This window comes from Phaenicophaeus curvirostris, chromosome 17, assembly GCF_032191515.1.
Source record: "Phaenicophaeus curvirostris isolate KB17595 chromosome 17, BPBGC_Pcur_1.0, whole genome shotgun sequence".
Classification (NCBI taxonomy): Eukaryota; Metazoa; Chordata; class Aves; order Cuculiformes; family Cuculidae; genus Phaenicophaeus; species Phaenicophaeus curvirostris.
Genome location: NC_091408.1, coordinates 13,193,677 through 13,208,346, shown reverse-complemented (window position 1 = coordinate 13,208,346; position 14,670 = coordinate 13,193,677). Strand labels below are relative to the sequence as shown.

The window sequence follows — 14,670 nt, the reverse complement described above, 5'->3', positions numbered from 1 at the left end:
TTGGCAATGCTTTAATTATTACAGCTGCCTTTCCCCAAAAGAAGAATTTGTAGGCATTTTACTGTGGTAGAAATATTTCAATGTTATACTCGCCAGTCTAATCTGTGATAGTACAGCCATTCCCTCTGTAACAAATGAATCCTCACTATTCAATTGTTTTATCATATGAGTAAATGTCTGCCATTATTCAAAACCCGTGTCCCATTTTAAACTGAGCATTGCGAGGTTATTTTGTTCTCAGTAAATCACGGTGCACAAGCACAGTGCTACTAAGATTAATAATTTTCTGAAGTGAAGTGATTTGTCACTTGCTAGCACAGCCTTAGTGTTGATTGGATCTCATGTCCAACCATTTTATGATTAAAAGAGCAGTCAACAGATTAAGGAGGGGGAAGCTCCCCCTAAGGAGCATTTCATCTCATATATTAGAGACAGTTCTTTGCCTAATGTGTACTAATGCAAAAGTGGAAAATAATTTATAATGTACACGAAAAGCAAACTGAAATGTGCCTCTAACATCTGTGCCTGTTAAATAATAACTTGAAAACTGGCATCAGATTATTCAGTATTGTTTTTTTATGACTATTTCATCTCATTTATCTTATCAGTCTTGACTTTATTTCTGTCTCTGGTGGCAGCCTACAGTTTCTGCTTCTTTTTATATTGCACGTGGAAGCCGGTCTTTTGGCTGTACTTTTGCACTTACCACAGACTAATTAGGAGTTCCCACTGAATTGACTTTCTGGGGATTTGCAGTTTCAAAGTGTTTTGAATTCTATTAAACTTGGAGCAATCAGTAGACAAATATTAAAAATAGAAGGCAGTTTTGCTCAGAAGAATACAATTCTGATATTAGAGGCTTGCACAATGACGTGCACTTGAAAAGATCACTAGTTTTTATGCAGATAAAGCTGTCCAATCTCACTCATCTCATGGCATTTATGATTTTTTTTTTAAAAAAAACCCCTTCTTCGTGAAGTTCTTTTCCACATCTAAAGGCATCTAATGATTTTTGTGGAAAACATTTCTCCAGATAACTCTTGCCTGTATCTTTAGCCTTTGCAGCATCCTTGAACATTTGTCCAATTCAAGATTCCCAGGACTGAATGTAAAGAAACAGCACATGCCCTGCAATGCAAATTATAATACGTTTGAGGCGTCAGCGTTAAAGATCCTTGGTGGTCAGGCTATGCATTGTCAAGTTATTCTTTAAAATGAAATAGATTCTTCAGATGATTTCAAGATTTCTTTTAACAGGACAGACTTCTTAGGAATGTGCTTTTTACTGATTTTTTTTAGAAGAGCCGTAACATTTGGCTTATGTTAAATATTATACCAGTATATAGTCTCTCTAAAAATCAGTGTAATGGCTTAAAAAATAATTTTGTGGTAGATTTATGTGAGTGGCAGAATGCATCAAATAAATTATACTGTGGGAGACTTCCCCGTGCCCCCAGACCCCAAATGTGAATGGTTCTAAACCAAAAGCTAAGAAATCCCAGCTTTTTGTACACTTCATTTGATAGTTTCGGTTGCAAACATAACAGCAATTGCCTAATAAAAACTAAAGCAGTGCTGGGAAAGGGTTTTTATTGTCATTATTATGGGTGCAATACAAGCTCAGTACAAAACTTATGGAATTAGTATTTTTTTCATAGTCTCAGTAACTGACTTGAGAGTTGCAGAGGTGATATTTGTGTAATGTTAATGTGTTGGCTCCTAGCTAGAGTGTTTTCAGTGGGTGGCTGTTAAAACATTTATTGGCTAAATCTACCAAAAAAGAGCTTTTAAATTTAATTTGCATTCCGGTTAACAGTCAGCTTCGCAGTGTTTGTCTTATGTGGATGAGAGGCTGTAAACAACAGTAGCCAAACCAAAATGCTGAACCAAATGCAGATTTCAACACAGACTTAAAGAAGACAGTGTTTTCAGTATAATTAGTAACTTGAACTATTTAGCTAAGTACTACACCCTGTGTCAGTCTGGAAGTCAGAGCAGATGATCAAAATATTTTACTCTGACCTTATGATGTGGGAATCTATATACAGCTTATAAGTTTTGTTAGCAATTTTAGGTGCGTGTCCGGGAACTTGAGAGAGACAATGGAAGTTCAGGCTTCTGCTGAAAACTGACTGTCAGAAAATGACAAGACACTAGGCAAATGGGAAAACTGAGGCTGATGTTCTCTAACAACTTAGCTTAAGGAGGGAGTATAGCTACTTACGGTCATGGATAGGCTTGATGCTATCATACTGTAATGAAAGGCTGCTTTTAAGTTTAATTGGAATGTGACTGAAGCTGGTAAGATGTAAACCCTAATAAACACATAGACGTCATGTGATTAGAAGACAGAGATAACTAACAGAGTCTATACTAATGAATGGAGAAAGCTCTGCCCAACAGATAAGACTGGTTTCATGGGGGTGACAGAGAATCATAGGATCAGATCTTTATTGTACTATCAAATGAGATACTCAATATACTTTTGTAGTTTGATTTTTCTACTCTCAGATAATTTCTGCTTCATAGCACATTTATTTTCAGAGCTTGAAAAGTTTACGTGACCTATCGTGACAATGACAGGGTTTTTCGGAGGTATTATGTTTTCTGAAATCTATACTGGAAAAAAGACCCTCATAAGAAAAATAAATAGAACCAACCATAGAAATAATCACAGAATCACAGAATCACAGAATAACCAGGTTGGAAGAGACCCACCGGATCACCGAGTCCAACCGTTCCTACCAAACACTAAACCATATCCCTCAGCACCTCGTCCACCCGTGCCTTAAACACCTCCAGGGAAGGTGACTCAACCACCTCCCTGGGCAGCCTGTTCCAGTGCCCAATGACCCTTTCTGTAAAGAATTTTTTCCTAACGTCCAGCCTAAACCTCCCCTGGCGGAGCTTGAGGCCATTCCCTCTAGAAGCAGTAAACTTTGTTCCCCTACAGATCTGACAGCATAGAGCTTTATTTTTGTGTGATCTGTTAGAAATGGGGAAGAAAGGAATGTTGGATAATTTTGCAGTCTTAATTTTTCTGGATTAGTAGCCTGCCCTAGGAAGTTAACAGGCTCATTTAACTTCTGTTGTCCTCACAAACCTATCAGCAACTCTAGCAATTATTCACTATTGAATATGAATAGCAGTATAAATGCTTTGGATATAGTTATTGCCTCCATTTCCTCTTGACGTCTAAGAAAAAATTGCTTTGGAACATAAAAGCTGGACTTCTTAAAACATTAATAGATGTTTGAGATCTGTAGGTGGTTGTAAGTGTGTTGCTGAAATAGAATCCTAGGATAGTTTGGGTTGGAAGGGACCTTAAAGATCATCCAGTTCCAAGCCCCCTGCCACGGGCAGGGACACCTCCCACTGGATTAGGCTGCCCAAGGGCCATCCAACCTGGCCTTGAACACCTCCAGGGATGGGGCAGCCACAGCTTCCCTGGGCAACCTGGGCCAGTGCTTCATTGCTTTTCATCATGAAGACATTCCTCTTTATGTCTAGTCTAAATCTGCCCCTCTCCAGTTTATACCCATTCCCCCTCGTCCTGTCCCTCCAAGCCTTTGTGAACAGTGGCTCCCCAGCTTTCTTGTAGCCCCTTCAGGTACTGTAAGGTCACTAGAAGGTCTCAGAGCCTTCTCTTCTCCAGGCTGAACAACCCCAACTTTCCCAGCCTGGCCTCATATGGGAGGTGCTGCAGCCCTCTGATTATCTTTGTAACCCTCTAATAATTGTCAAAGTTCTGTGTCACCAGTGACTTCGATTAAAGAAACTTCAGAGTCAGTATAACATAAGATGGCATGTTGTAGCCGTGCTGCAGCAGGACACTGCCATGTCAACAAGCTGGAAAACTCAACTTGTCTGAGCAGGTTGTTTTTAATAGTTGGCTTGTGAAAGAGACAGAATCAAACTTCTGGTGCCAAGAGACTAAAAGAACTAATGTATGGTATTCTGCTATGTTTGGGGAGATGAACATAAAGAATAACTATAAACGGAAAGATTTAGAGTATCAAAAAATGCATGCCAGAGTTGCACAATTTTATCTATGTTTCAAACTCAATAGAATAAAATAATTATCTTAGAGACTGAAATCTCAGCAATAAACCTATGGATTCCCTTTCCTAGAAGACCAGTTTGTATTTTTCCAGTGCATAGGAGAAGGTTAGATGAACAGTTTTCAAGAGGAATAGAAGGCCTGCTGTGATTCAGGGTGAAGAGAAAGTAAAATGAGAAAGGTTATTCAACCTCACCATCTTGTTGTGGCTTAGATTTTGTTTCTGAACAAAACCATAAATGCATGACTAGGCCCAAATAGTATAGACTTGGTATTGTTCTCTAAGGGTACCCGGAACACAGCAGTGAACTTGAAATCAGGGGATGGAAATTAATTTTAAATATACTTAACCTCTAGTACAAATTGGATTTTAATCTCTAAACTAATGAACACATTTTAAGACCTTTGGCTTTGTGAGGTTGTTGGTTCAGGTCCAGAATAATAACTTTGAATAAAAAGTCATGTTGTTCCTTTTTATATTTTTCACCTCTGCAGAGATTTTGAAAACATCCTACAAAAGTGTAGTAAAGACTTTTAAATGAGAAAAATATATTTATTTTCTTCATTTGAGCAAACTGTGAGAAAATTGTTCACTTAAGATGTTCTCAGACTGCGTCTTTACCTCCCAGCCAGATAATACTTGATATTACTTATTAGCTTAGAGGCCTGCAGGTTTTCAGTAAGATTAAAGATTTGCAGTAATATATTTATTTTTACTGTATGTCTGTGGTTTTTTTCCTGATAGTACTTAGAGGGATGGAGTTAAATGACTCTGCTCTTTCAAAATCTGTTTAGATAATACTTACTTTTGCCTTTCTTAGAAAAACAATCTCCCTAGTAATCCTTCAGAAATCATTTCAACCCTTTTGTTAGGTGTCTGTGTTCATGTTTTGCTCCATTCTCTAGTGTTTTGCAACTGAAGACCTCCAAACAGTTTACCAAAAGTGAAAGCGAGTGCCATTGCTTCATGGGAAGCAATTATTAAACCTGCTTGCAGATGAACGGGTAAGCCTAGATGGGTTAGTCTGGCTTTGACAGACTTCCTCTAGGCCATGCCGTGACTCGGAATCAAAGCCAGCAGGAGAACATGAATCCTGACTATTAATGACATTTCCTCTATTAGCCAGTGTATTTTGTGCCAGTGTATTTTGTGCCAGGTTCCGATGCTGTCACAAATCCATTGGCACAGCAGTTGGCTATCCTTTTGATTATGCCGTTCCATTCTGAAATCTTGAGCGGCAATGCTGCATTGCTGTTTCTCAGTTTTGAGCAGCACAATAGCACCTTCGCTCCATCAGGAAGAAGGAGTTGCCTGACTGTGGCAGTTCCATGTCAGCCTTAATCTTCCGCTGTGCCTGTCTTATTTCAGCTCACCTGCAGTCCCTCCCCGTGGTCCTGTGTGGCATTATCAGGACAGAGGACCGTCAAGCGGATGAGAGCATTGAGTTTTCATAATCCTGTCAGTCACTGCTCTTGTTTTGACCTCTCGCAGCTTGCTAAACAGGTGACCTGTGAGTCAGGCTCCAGAATCATGTGGCCAATATGCAACTGTTTTTTAGAGATAAAGCCAATGTAACAAATCAGACCAAGGCTGCAGACTGACAGTATTGACAACACGTGTTTAAAGGAGCATCTCTTACTGACATTAAACAGTTATTTTTGACACCAGAGGAGATATTGATTACAGTGGCAAGACTTGACTTGCATTTAGTGTGTAGTGATTCTGAAGAATGACAGGAAAACATGATTATGAACAAATCTTCCCATTTTGTATTTTCCTTGTGGAGCAAACAGAAGGATGCATGGGCTAAGAGGTGATAAAGTGTGTGTGCTGTTTCAATTTTTTGGTTTTGTTACACTAACAGAAATGGGGAGAAAAGTCACAAGCACTTTTTTTGTTACTTGGGTGTTTGCATGGCAGTCAAACAAGATAGTGACACAGTGAATGTATCAGAGGAGCAAATCAGTTGATTGTGCCACATCAATGTATTTCCATTTCAGAACTGAATCACATGAGGCGTTAGTATCTTATTAGAGTTTAAGTAGCCTACCTGGGAAAAGCAGAATGATAGCAAATTTCACATACTGGAAGTCTTGTTTAAGCTCAAGGAAAAAGAAAATATGTCTTGTTTCAAATACCAGTTTTGACCCAGCTGAGGGCTGTAGCTGACAAGGCAGCTATTGCAGTTATTCTCTTAATATGTTGCCCTTTTCAGCATTCTTGTGAGGACAAAGCATACCAAAATGATTGCTTTCTTGTACAAAGGGCTACCTTTTTTTCCCCCACAGCAGGGGTCCTAGCAAGGCTTGAGAAAGCAACAGGTGGGAAAACACCAATGCAGGCATCCTCTTGATGTGTGAATTTAACCATTTTCAGTGAAAGAGCAGAAAGCTAACAAGATACACAAGTGCTGCTGAGGTTTGATCTTAAGTAGTCGAGGAATGAGTAAACTCCCAGCACTGAACAGTGACAGTCAGGTGCTGGTAATGCAATCTTCTCAGGAATGTCTTTATATGCTTCTGAGTATTTGCCTCTAAAAATGAATTAGGTGATGACTAATGTCTACACCATAAAGTAAAATAAAAGTACAGCTGATTCTTGCTTCACTAAATAAAATGGCAGAGGCAAATCCTTTTTCAACTAGCCCTTCTCTGACAGTATTTAAAAATGCCACACAGGATCCAATCTATAGTCCAGTGCAGCCAATATCTGCTGTTTCAAAGAAAAGTGCATAAAATTTCATGATAGACAAGTAGGCCTTTGTAATGTTTCATGAAGGGGAGTGAGGGTTCAAGTTTGTGAATGTCTTTTCAGAATAATAAAGGTTAAATAAGTGGGCTGTTTTCATTAGTAAATACTATTCTAGGTAATTTCACTAGTGAAATAATTAAACTATTGATGAGATTCGTGGGAAGACTACCATTAAATGCTACAGGAAATGAATGGAAAAATCCAAATTACAAAGTACAATTACTGTCTGTAGGGACAGTTTCCTGTTTCTCTTTTGGGTTAAGGTTTTCGTACAGGCAGAACGGCTGCCTGGACTGCACAGATTTGGTTGTTAGAGCTCTTCATTGTCAGAGCATTTTAAACCCTTATCTAAAAATGAAGAGACTGAAAGCTCTAAGATAGAAACAAGAAGATGTTAAGAGATAAAAAGAAGCAGTTATTCCAAGCATAGTTAATGTTGATTAGGCTACTGTCACATCAAGAGTGGAATAATTCTGTAATCTCTGCATGAGAACAGGGAGTCCTGATTTCCCACTGCTCTCTGACTGAGCTTTCAGCACCAACTTTAAGTTTGTTCAAAATAGCCAAAGCCGAACTTTGATAGGTGAGAGTTATTTAAAATTAATATTTCTGCCATATGGTTAGTTAAAATGCAACCTGAATTTTGCTGACGCTTTCTAGTAATTTGTTTTAGATGAGTTTATGTCATGAATTGAAATCACTGCTGCATGTCTTAAAACTAAACCACATTAATGGCCCATGGCACCAGAAGAATGGCTTTTTCAATCCAAATGTTTGTGCATCATAAATTACAAATTATTTCTGGGTCCAATATCTAGTGAAATATTACTTACCATGTTGGCCGCAGCTATTCTTGACAGCTCAAGCTGTTTAAGTTTAATGAAACAGACTTGATAATGAACCCTGTGACAGGGAGCATTTAGAAGTCCCTGAACTGGATTTTGTTTTTAAAAGCAATAGTCCTTGAGTGTGTAATGGGTTGCCACTCTTTTGATTCTTTCCCTCCTATAAAACAGAGGTTTGAAGCAAAGCTCATGTTAGTCCAGTTCCTTGACATGAGGGGAGGTGTTGCTGGCATCTTTCTTGCAGGGCCTGGAGCAGACCATGCAGTTAAGCTGTACAACACTGTGAAGAATTTTCAGCTGGTACAAAATCTGGGCGATCTTAAATTACAGATTGCAGCAATTTAGTGATGCTGTAGAAACAGCTGAGTTGTTCCTGCTGCTGGTGGAGAGTGGCAGGTGGAGGCCTCAGAGGAGGGAGCTCTGCAGCGTTTGGCGGCAGCAGATCACCGTGCCACCACAGCCGTCCTGCTTCTCTGATAGTGATAAATCCCATGGAGTCCTTCTGACCATGCAGCACAGCCCTCCTGGGAGCTATTGGACATAGCCCTGGCGTGGGACCCGTGCACTGATGTCCCACCAACAGCCTGCTGCTGAAGAACAGCAGTTTGATGCTCCTCGTTGCACAGCCTAGCGTTAGATAATACATGTATCAGAAATGGTGTGACCAGCAGGTCCAGGGAGGTTATTCTCCCTCTGTATTCTGCACTGGTGAGACCGCTCCTTGAATCCTGTGTTCAGTTCTGGGCCCCTCACCACAAGAAGGATGTTGAGGCTCTGGAGTGAGTCCAGAGAAGAGCAACGAAGCTGGGGAAGGGGCTGGAGAACAGGCCTTATGAGGAACGGCTGAGAGAGCTGGGGGTGTTTAGCCTGGAGAAGAGGAGGCTGAGGGGAGACCTCATTGCTCTCTATAACTACCTGAAAGGACGTTGTAGAGAGGAGGGGTCATGGCCTGTTCTCCCAAGTGACAGGGGACAGGATGAGAGGGAATGGCTTCAAGCTCCACCAGGGGAGGTTTAGGCTGGACATTAGGAAAAGATTTTTCTCAGAAAGAGTCATTGGGCACTGGCAGAGGCTGCCCAGGGAGGTGGTTGATTCACCTTCCCTGGAGGTGTTTAAGGCATGGGTGGACGATGTGCTAAGGGGCATGGTTTGATAGGAATGGTTGGACTCAATGATCCGTTGGGTCTCTTCCAACCTGGTGATTCTATGATTCTATGTCATCCCTCCTTGCCACCAGCTCAATAAATAGGTGAGCTGAAGGACAGCAAACTGATTTGTTCAGCAAAGTAAATCAAACATGACCATTTCAACCCCTCTAGTGTTTATTAAGTTATGTTGTTGTTAAAGGTGTTCATTTAGCAATTTGTGAATTATGTTCTTTCATCATAAAGACATTTTACTGAAGTTCATCACATAATGACCCCTCTCTAGAAGTATGTTCTGAATTAATTTTGGCTGTCATGGAGTCACTGACAACTGCAATATCATACATCAGATATTCTTTTTTTTTTTTTTTAACATAGCCTACAGGATTGTTTTTTAGGGGTTATTGCTGCAAGAGACATTTTCAGTGTTAAAAACTCTCATGTCAAGATTTTTTTCCTAGATTGTTTTTCATTCCTGTTTCTTGGCAATAAGTTTTAAATAAAAAATGTGTTGCAGTTATTTCACTTTGAGTTAATTATTCTGTAGCAGTGCTGGCATGGTGGGAATAGATAACTACGGGACACTTACCTGCTCTTTTATGACAAAAGCTGTCAGATCAAGGTGTAATTCCTACATCCTTTGATTAAGTAAACCTCACAATATTCTTGAAGCAGGTGTTGAGTTATTAGGTGGATGCAACTTTTTTGCTTATGGTGGGAAAACGGAGAAACACACTAATTTATGTAGAATCATAGAATAGTTTGGGTTGGAAGGGACCTTAAAGATCATCCAGTTCCAAACCCGCTGCCATGGGCAGGGAAACACTGCCCACTCAGTCAAAGCTGGGTCTGGTGTTCAGAAATACCGACCACTGGCCATTTGGCCAAATCCTGCACATTCACTGTCTCTGGAAATAAATTCCTGTGGCCTATTAAATGATGCGTGTGATCACGTTCTCCACCGACTTGCCTTGCGGATTGATGGGAAAGCAAGGAACAGAGGGGACAATAGTTGAAAGTTTCAGAATCCACACTGTTACTGCTTTTACTACTGTATGTGTTCATTCATTGAACAATTTAGAGTATTCAGTTTTTTATCTGCATTCAGATTTTACAAATTATTTGTTTCAGACATTCCGACAGATACAGACAGTTTACACATTTTTCTTTTGATATGCGGACTGCGAAGAGTCAAAGATCCTCTGTATTTAGTAGATGTATTTTCAGGTTGGTACCTGCTCTTTGAATGTCTTTGTTTTGTCCCTGGATTCAGATGCATTTCTTTTAATGTTTGTAAGCTTGGCATAATCAGTTTTATTCATTGCAGAAAACTTCATGATATATTTACATTTTTTAAAAAAAAAGGCTCATGTAACCATTGATTTCTTCAACACATTATTTCTATACTTTGTCTTATCCAGCCTGCTGGGAATAACAGAGCATTAAAATCAAAGCAATATTTGATGATTTTATATGCTGGGAAGACTATTTTGCTGTTACATACAATATTAGTGGAAGACAAAAAGAAAAGAGCTCACCTGCTTTAAAATATTTTTTTTATCTTACTGTCCTGTAGTTGTTACGCTGATTTGCATGTGTGCTTATTAAAGTCATTGAAGTTACAAGGGAATTTTACCACCCTTTGTCATGGCTCAGCACTGCAAATTAGGCTGAAGTTTTCTTGTAGCCGCGTAGGTGAATGTTTTAGCGGATTCTGTGTGTGTATGTAATGGGTTTCAGATATCCCAAGTTGGAAATCAAGCCTCCACTCTTCAGTTTACTTTTGGTTGCAGTTGCTTCCATACATTTCTTTACATAGGAGGAAGAATTTGAGTAATTTTGTCTTAGTGACCAGAGTGACTGCATTCTATAGAGCGCTCTTCTCTTGAGGTGATTCAAAATGCATATCTGAGCTTAGTTAAATAACTTTTGAGTCATAACAGATTACATGAAGCAGGAATGCTAAATACTTACTTTCAGATATGCTAATGATTTGAATTCTGAGAAGCAATGTAAGGATTGAGCATGAAATTTGGTAGTCGTTCAGGCTTTTAAATAGTTACAAAATGTTTGCATAATTCCTTATTCACACACCTATTTGCATTGATTTCAGAGAAAGAGTAAAGTTAAAAATCATTTTGATTAATAAAAAAGATGTTCTTCTGTTTTAGATTGGCACAGAAAGGATCCCAGCGTCCATCTGGGCATAATTGGACCTGCAGTAAGTTGTTGTTGGAATTTTTTATTTTATTTGTGTGTTTATTCTTAAATACTTAAGTTTACTCACAGCTGAGATACTGCAATAATTCTTTCCAAGCTGGAACTAAGTCAGAGGACTTCTAACTGTTGCAGGTTTGTTTCATCTGGGTAATACATTCATGTCCCTCTAATTCTCATCTCTGATTCATCTTTCACTGCCCGAAAACTTGCAGACAGTCTGTTTTATATGAAAATAAATGGAATCTGAATGAGCAAATAAGAACTGTTTTTCAATTTTCTTATTCAGTTTTGTTCTTTGTAAGTTTTGGGACATAGAATTTTATTTTTAAAAGCTATTTTTACATTTTCATTTTATCTGCGTTTTTTTTCCACGCTAATTCACAAAATGATGTGGAAGTGAACTGGTGTGGAAGGCAAATCTAGAGCAGGTGTAATGAAGCTGTGCTTCAGAATCAAAAGATGCTCTTGCTGCCTCCAGTGAGGATTTTAAACATTTTAGTCGTCTCTTTAAATTTGCTTCACTTTTTCATAAGCTAACATCTTTAAAGTAAGCTACCAGAAATAACCCCGTGGCACTGCTTAGGTGGGATCAAGGACCGAACCTCCTTAAAATATTTAAACATCTATTTCTCCCATAGTACTAAAATATTGCTGAAGGATGACAATAAATCTCAGCTCTGTTTGTATTTAGCTGTACTTTCCTTACTGACATTATGTCTCTAACCACCAAATCTGAAGAAAATCAGTGTCATTCTCTGTGAAGTGTGTCATGTTTATTGTGAATATTAAAAAACCCCACACACTAAGGTTGTATTAATTAAGACTGTGAAGAACAAAGGCCCACCTACCATTTCCTTCTTTGCTCCTGTAAAATTATAACGTTTTCCCTGCATTTGCTATGCATGATTGTCTGAAACGGTGCAATCTAAGTAATGGTGCAGGACTGAGTCCTGTATAATGCAAGATTTTTAGCATTTATCTCCTCTTCCAGTTTTCCTGGAAAACTGTTCCTTTATATAATGAAATTTTGTTCATTTCTATGAGGAAATTTGAAACAATAGCTGATTTTTAGCAGGCCTATATTCCAGGAATCAAAGCTTATGAAACCTTTAAAAAGTTAAGGCCACAAGACTTGCTTTTAGCTGTCAGGTGACCACTTGAAGCTGACTTTGTACTCTCTGCATGATTCTCAACTGTTCTTCTAGACAGTGCAGAATATTGCTGTGTTTGTAATGACACTGTTTTCCATTGACAGCTATTTTTCCTCTGCCCAACTTCTTTCCATGACTACTGAGACAGTTCTAGCTGAATAAATTTTTTTAATTTACAGTTAAGTCTAATACCCTGCTCCAGAATATCCTAGAGCACAATAATTAGGAAAATCAGATAGGAAACAAAAATATAATTTCAAATTCTTCAGCCTGCTGAGAAGTAAGAAATTCTATCAGCTACATCCTGAATAAGTACGATCCTCCTGAAACAGATTTTAGAAAGAAAGAGCTACTGCTACTACTAAGCTAAAAGCTCTTCTAACCCTTTTGTTTGCTCCTTTTTCAAGGAAACCTCCCTGAAAATGAAACTTTTGTTAGAAATAGTGAAATGAGCTGTTCTAGTATTTCTTAAAAAGGTTCTATGTTTTCTTTTTAGACCTGAAGTTTTGTTTATTTATTTTTTGCCAAATAGCTTCAGCTGAATTAAAACTATATTTTTGCAAGTTATTAATTGGCCCAAATTGCAGTAGTAGACGTGTTAAGCCAGAAGAAATTCAATTTCCTTAAGCATTTAGTATGTGAAAAGGATGATGTAGTATGGCTGAATTTACTATGTTCGCAGGGATCTTCTATTTCTGGTGCATTTGCTGCAGGCAGATTGTGTTGCATTGCAGACACCACTTGTGTTTTCAGTTGTAGGGGAAGCTTGTTCTTGCTGAGCCTATTCAACAATCGACTGGATAAAAACTGTAATGTGGGGTCACCTGCTGCTATGAATAAAGGTGAACCCTTCTGCAGTGATGCTGTCAAAACTCCCAACCCTAAGCAGTTGAGCAAATTCTTCCTATCTGTATTGACTATGCTCGCAGATACAGCATTTCACACTCTGGGGGATCTTCTGAAAGGACTCTGAATGTACTAAGACCTGTTTTCCCCTACAAAGTCCAGAGGGCCACAGTAGTCCCAGCATTATAATGAAGATGTTTCTGAACCATTGCTTCTATCTGAGTTAATTTTTCTATGACAGCAATTTAATAGAATGTGTTTATAGATTTCCTACGTTTTGATCATGGGAGGCCCCGTGCTTAGCAGACACCTTCACCTTTGTGCAGCATTTCATCTGTGACTTTATGCATTGTCAAACATGTCTCAGATGTTTCTTTGCCTGTAAGCAGAGTTTAATAGCTTGTCTGGTCCTGGTAGGGTTGGATTCTTGCTATATGCCCACTCCCCTTTCTGTGTGTCATCTTGTCCCATCTGTTCTGATGGAAACTACTCATACCGTACAAGGGGCTTTACTCTGATCTGTGCTCTGTTGATGACAGTGGCAGCTCTCTGAAGGCTTTTCCTCTGGGTGGATTTATTTAATAACAGTTGATAGGTAACTGATGATCGTATTCGCCTACTATGTTGATAGGTAACAACATAAAATGTGCTAGAAAACACTCTACCTGCAGAAGAACTGGATCATAGAGATGTTTTGGGTAGAAGTAACGTTCTTTTCTTTTCATGAGCTTTTTTTGAGTCTGTGCTAAGTTCCTAGGCATCCTGCCACAGTCAGTTGGCTTTGGAAGCATTGACATCTTTTACGTGCATTTCCCACTTACTGAACAGCTTATGTTGTATCTAATTTCTGTTATATTGAGCCTGTGGTTAGATAACTGTGCCCCCTCAAGTTCCTAAATGTAGCTCAGGGGGATCACTTCTCTAAGTCACTGCTACACCCATCCTGAAAGTAATATTTTAACTGAATTCTCATATTCAGGCCAGGCTTCTTGGAATATCTACCAGCTGAAGAAAGCAGCTTAAAGGATTCTTCTGTTTATGAGGCAGATACCAATTTCTTGACTTCTGCAGAAGTAGATGGGATAGATATTAATGTCTTACAAATTTTATGAGTCACAGACTGTAGTTTTTCTTACGCTTCTAAAGAGAGAAGAGGAGAAGACCATATCCCACTACTCATTAAATCACTTGCAAGTACTCCATTGATTTTAATGCAAACAGAGTATAGTTCCTCGTGAGAGGAGCTCGGCATCAAAATAGTACTTCAGGGAAATAGCTGTAGAGATATTTCAATACAAATAGCAATTGTATGAAATATCCAAGAATCTGTGACGTGACATACTGGTTCAGTGTGTGGATCTGTATCATACTCTGTCACCAGGATCAGGTAGGGCTTCAGGAAGGGGCACTTGATTTTGATTTCCCCCCTGCTGTTACAAAAAATACTTCTTTAAGCATTTATCCGAGCCTTTCATTTCTTGCATTCAGTAGGATTTCATTCCTTAGTGCAAGAGTGATTCGCTTGAATCTTTTAATTTACAATTTTAATTTTTTAATTTACGAAGCCCTGTTTTCATGAAATAATTATTCGTGTTCAAAGTACACAATCATAGTTATAAATACAGACTCTTCCAAAAGAGTTTTCAGAAAT

General features: G+C 38.8%; 1 protein-coding gene across 1 annotated transcript in view; it reads left to right on the top strand.

The window, feature by feature from the left end:
- Positions 1-14,670, top strand: part of GLT1D1 (glycosyltransferase 1 domain containing 1) — a 55,618-nt gene that overhangs the window by 21,639 nt on the left and 19,309 nt on the right. The window contains exons 7-8 of the mRNA XM_069871356.1: positions 9,934-10,029; positions 10,974-11,023. Of these exons, the coding sequence (XP_069727457.1) occupies positions 9,934-10,029; positions 10,974-11,023 (146 nt within the window). The remainder of the gene's footprint in view (positions 1-9,933; positions 10,030-10,973; positions 11,024-14,670) is intronic.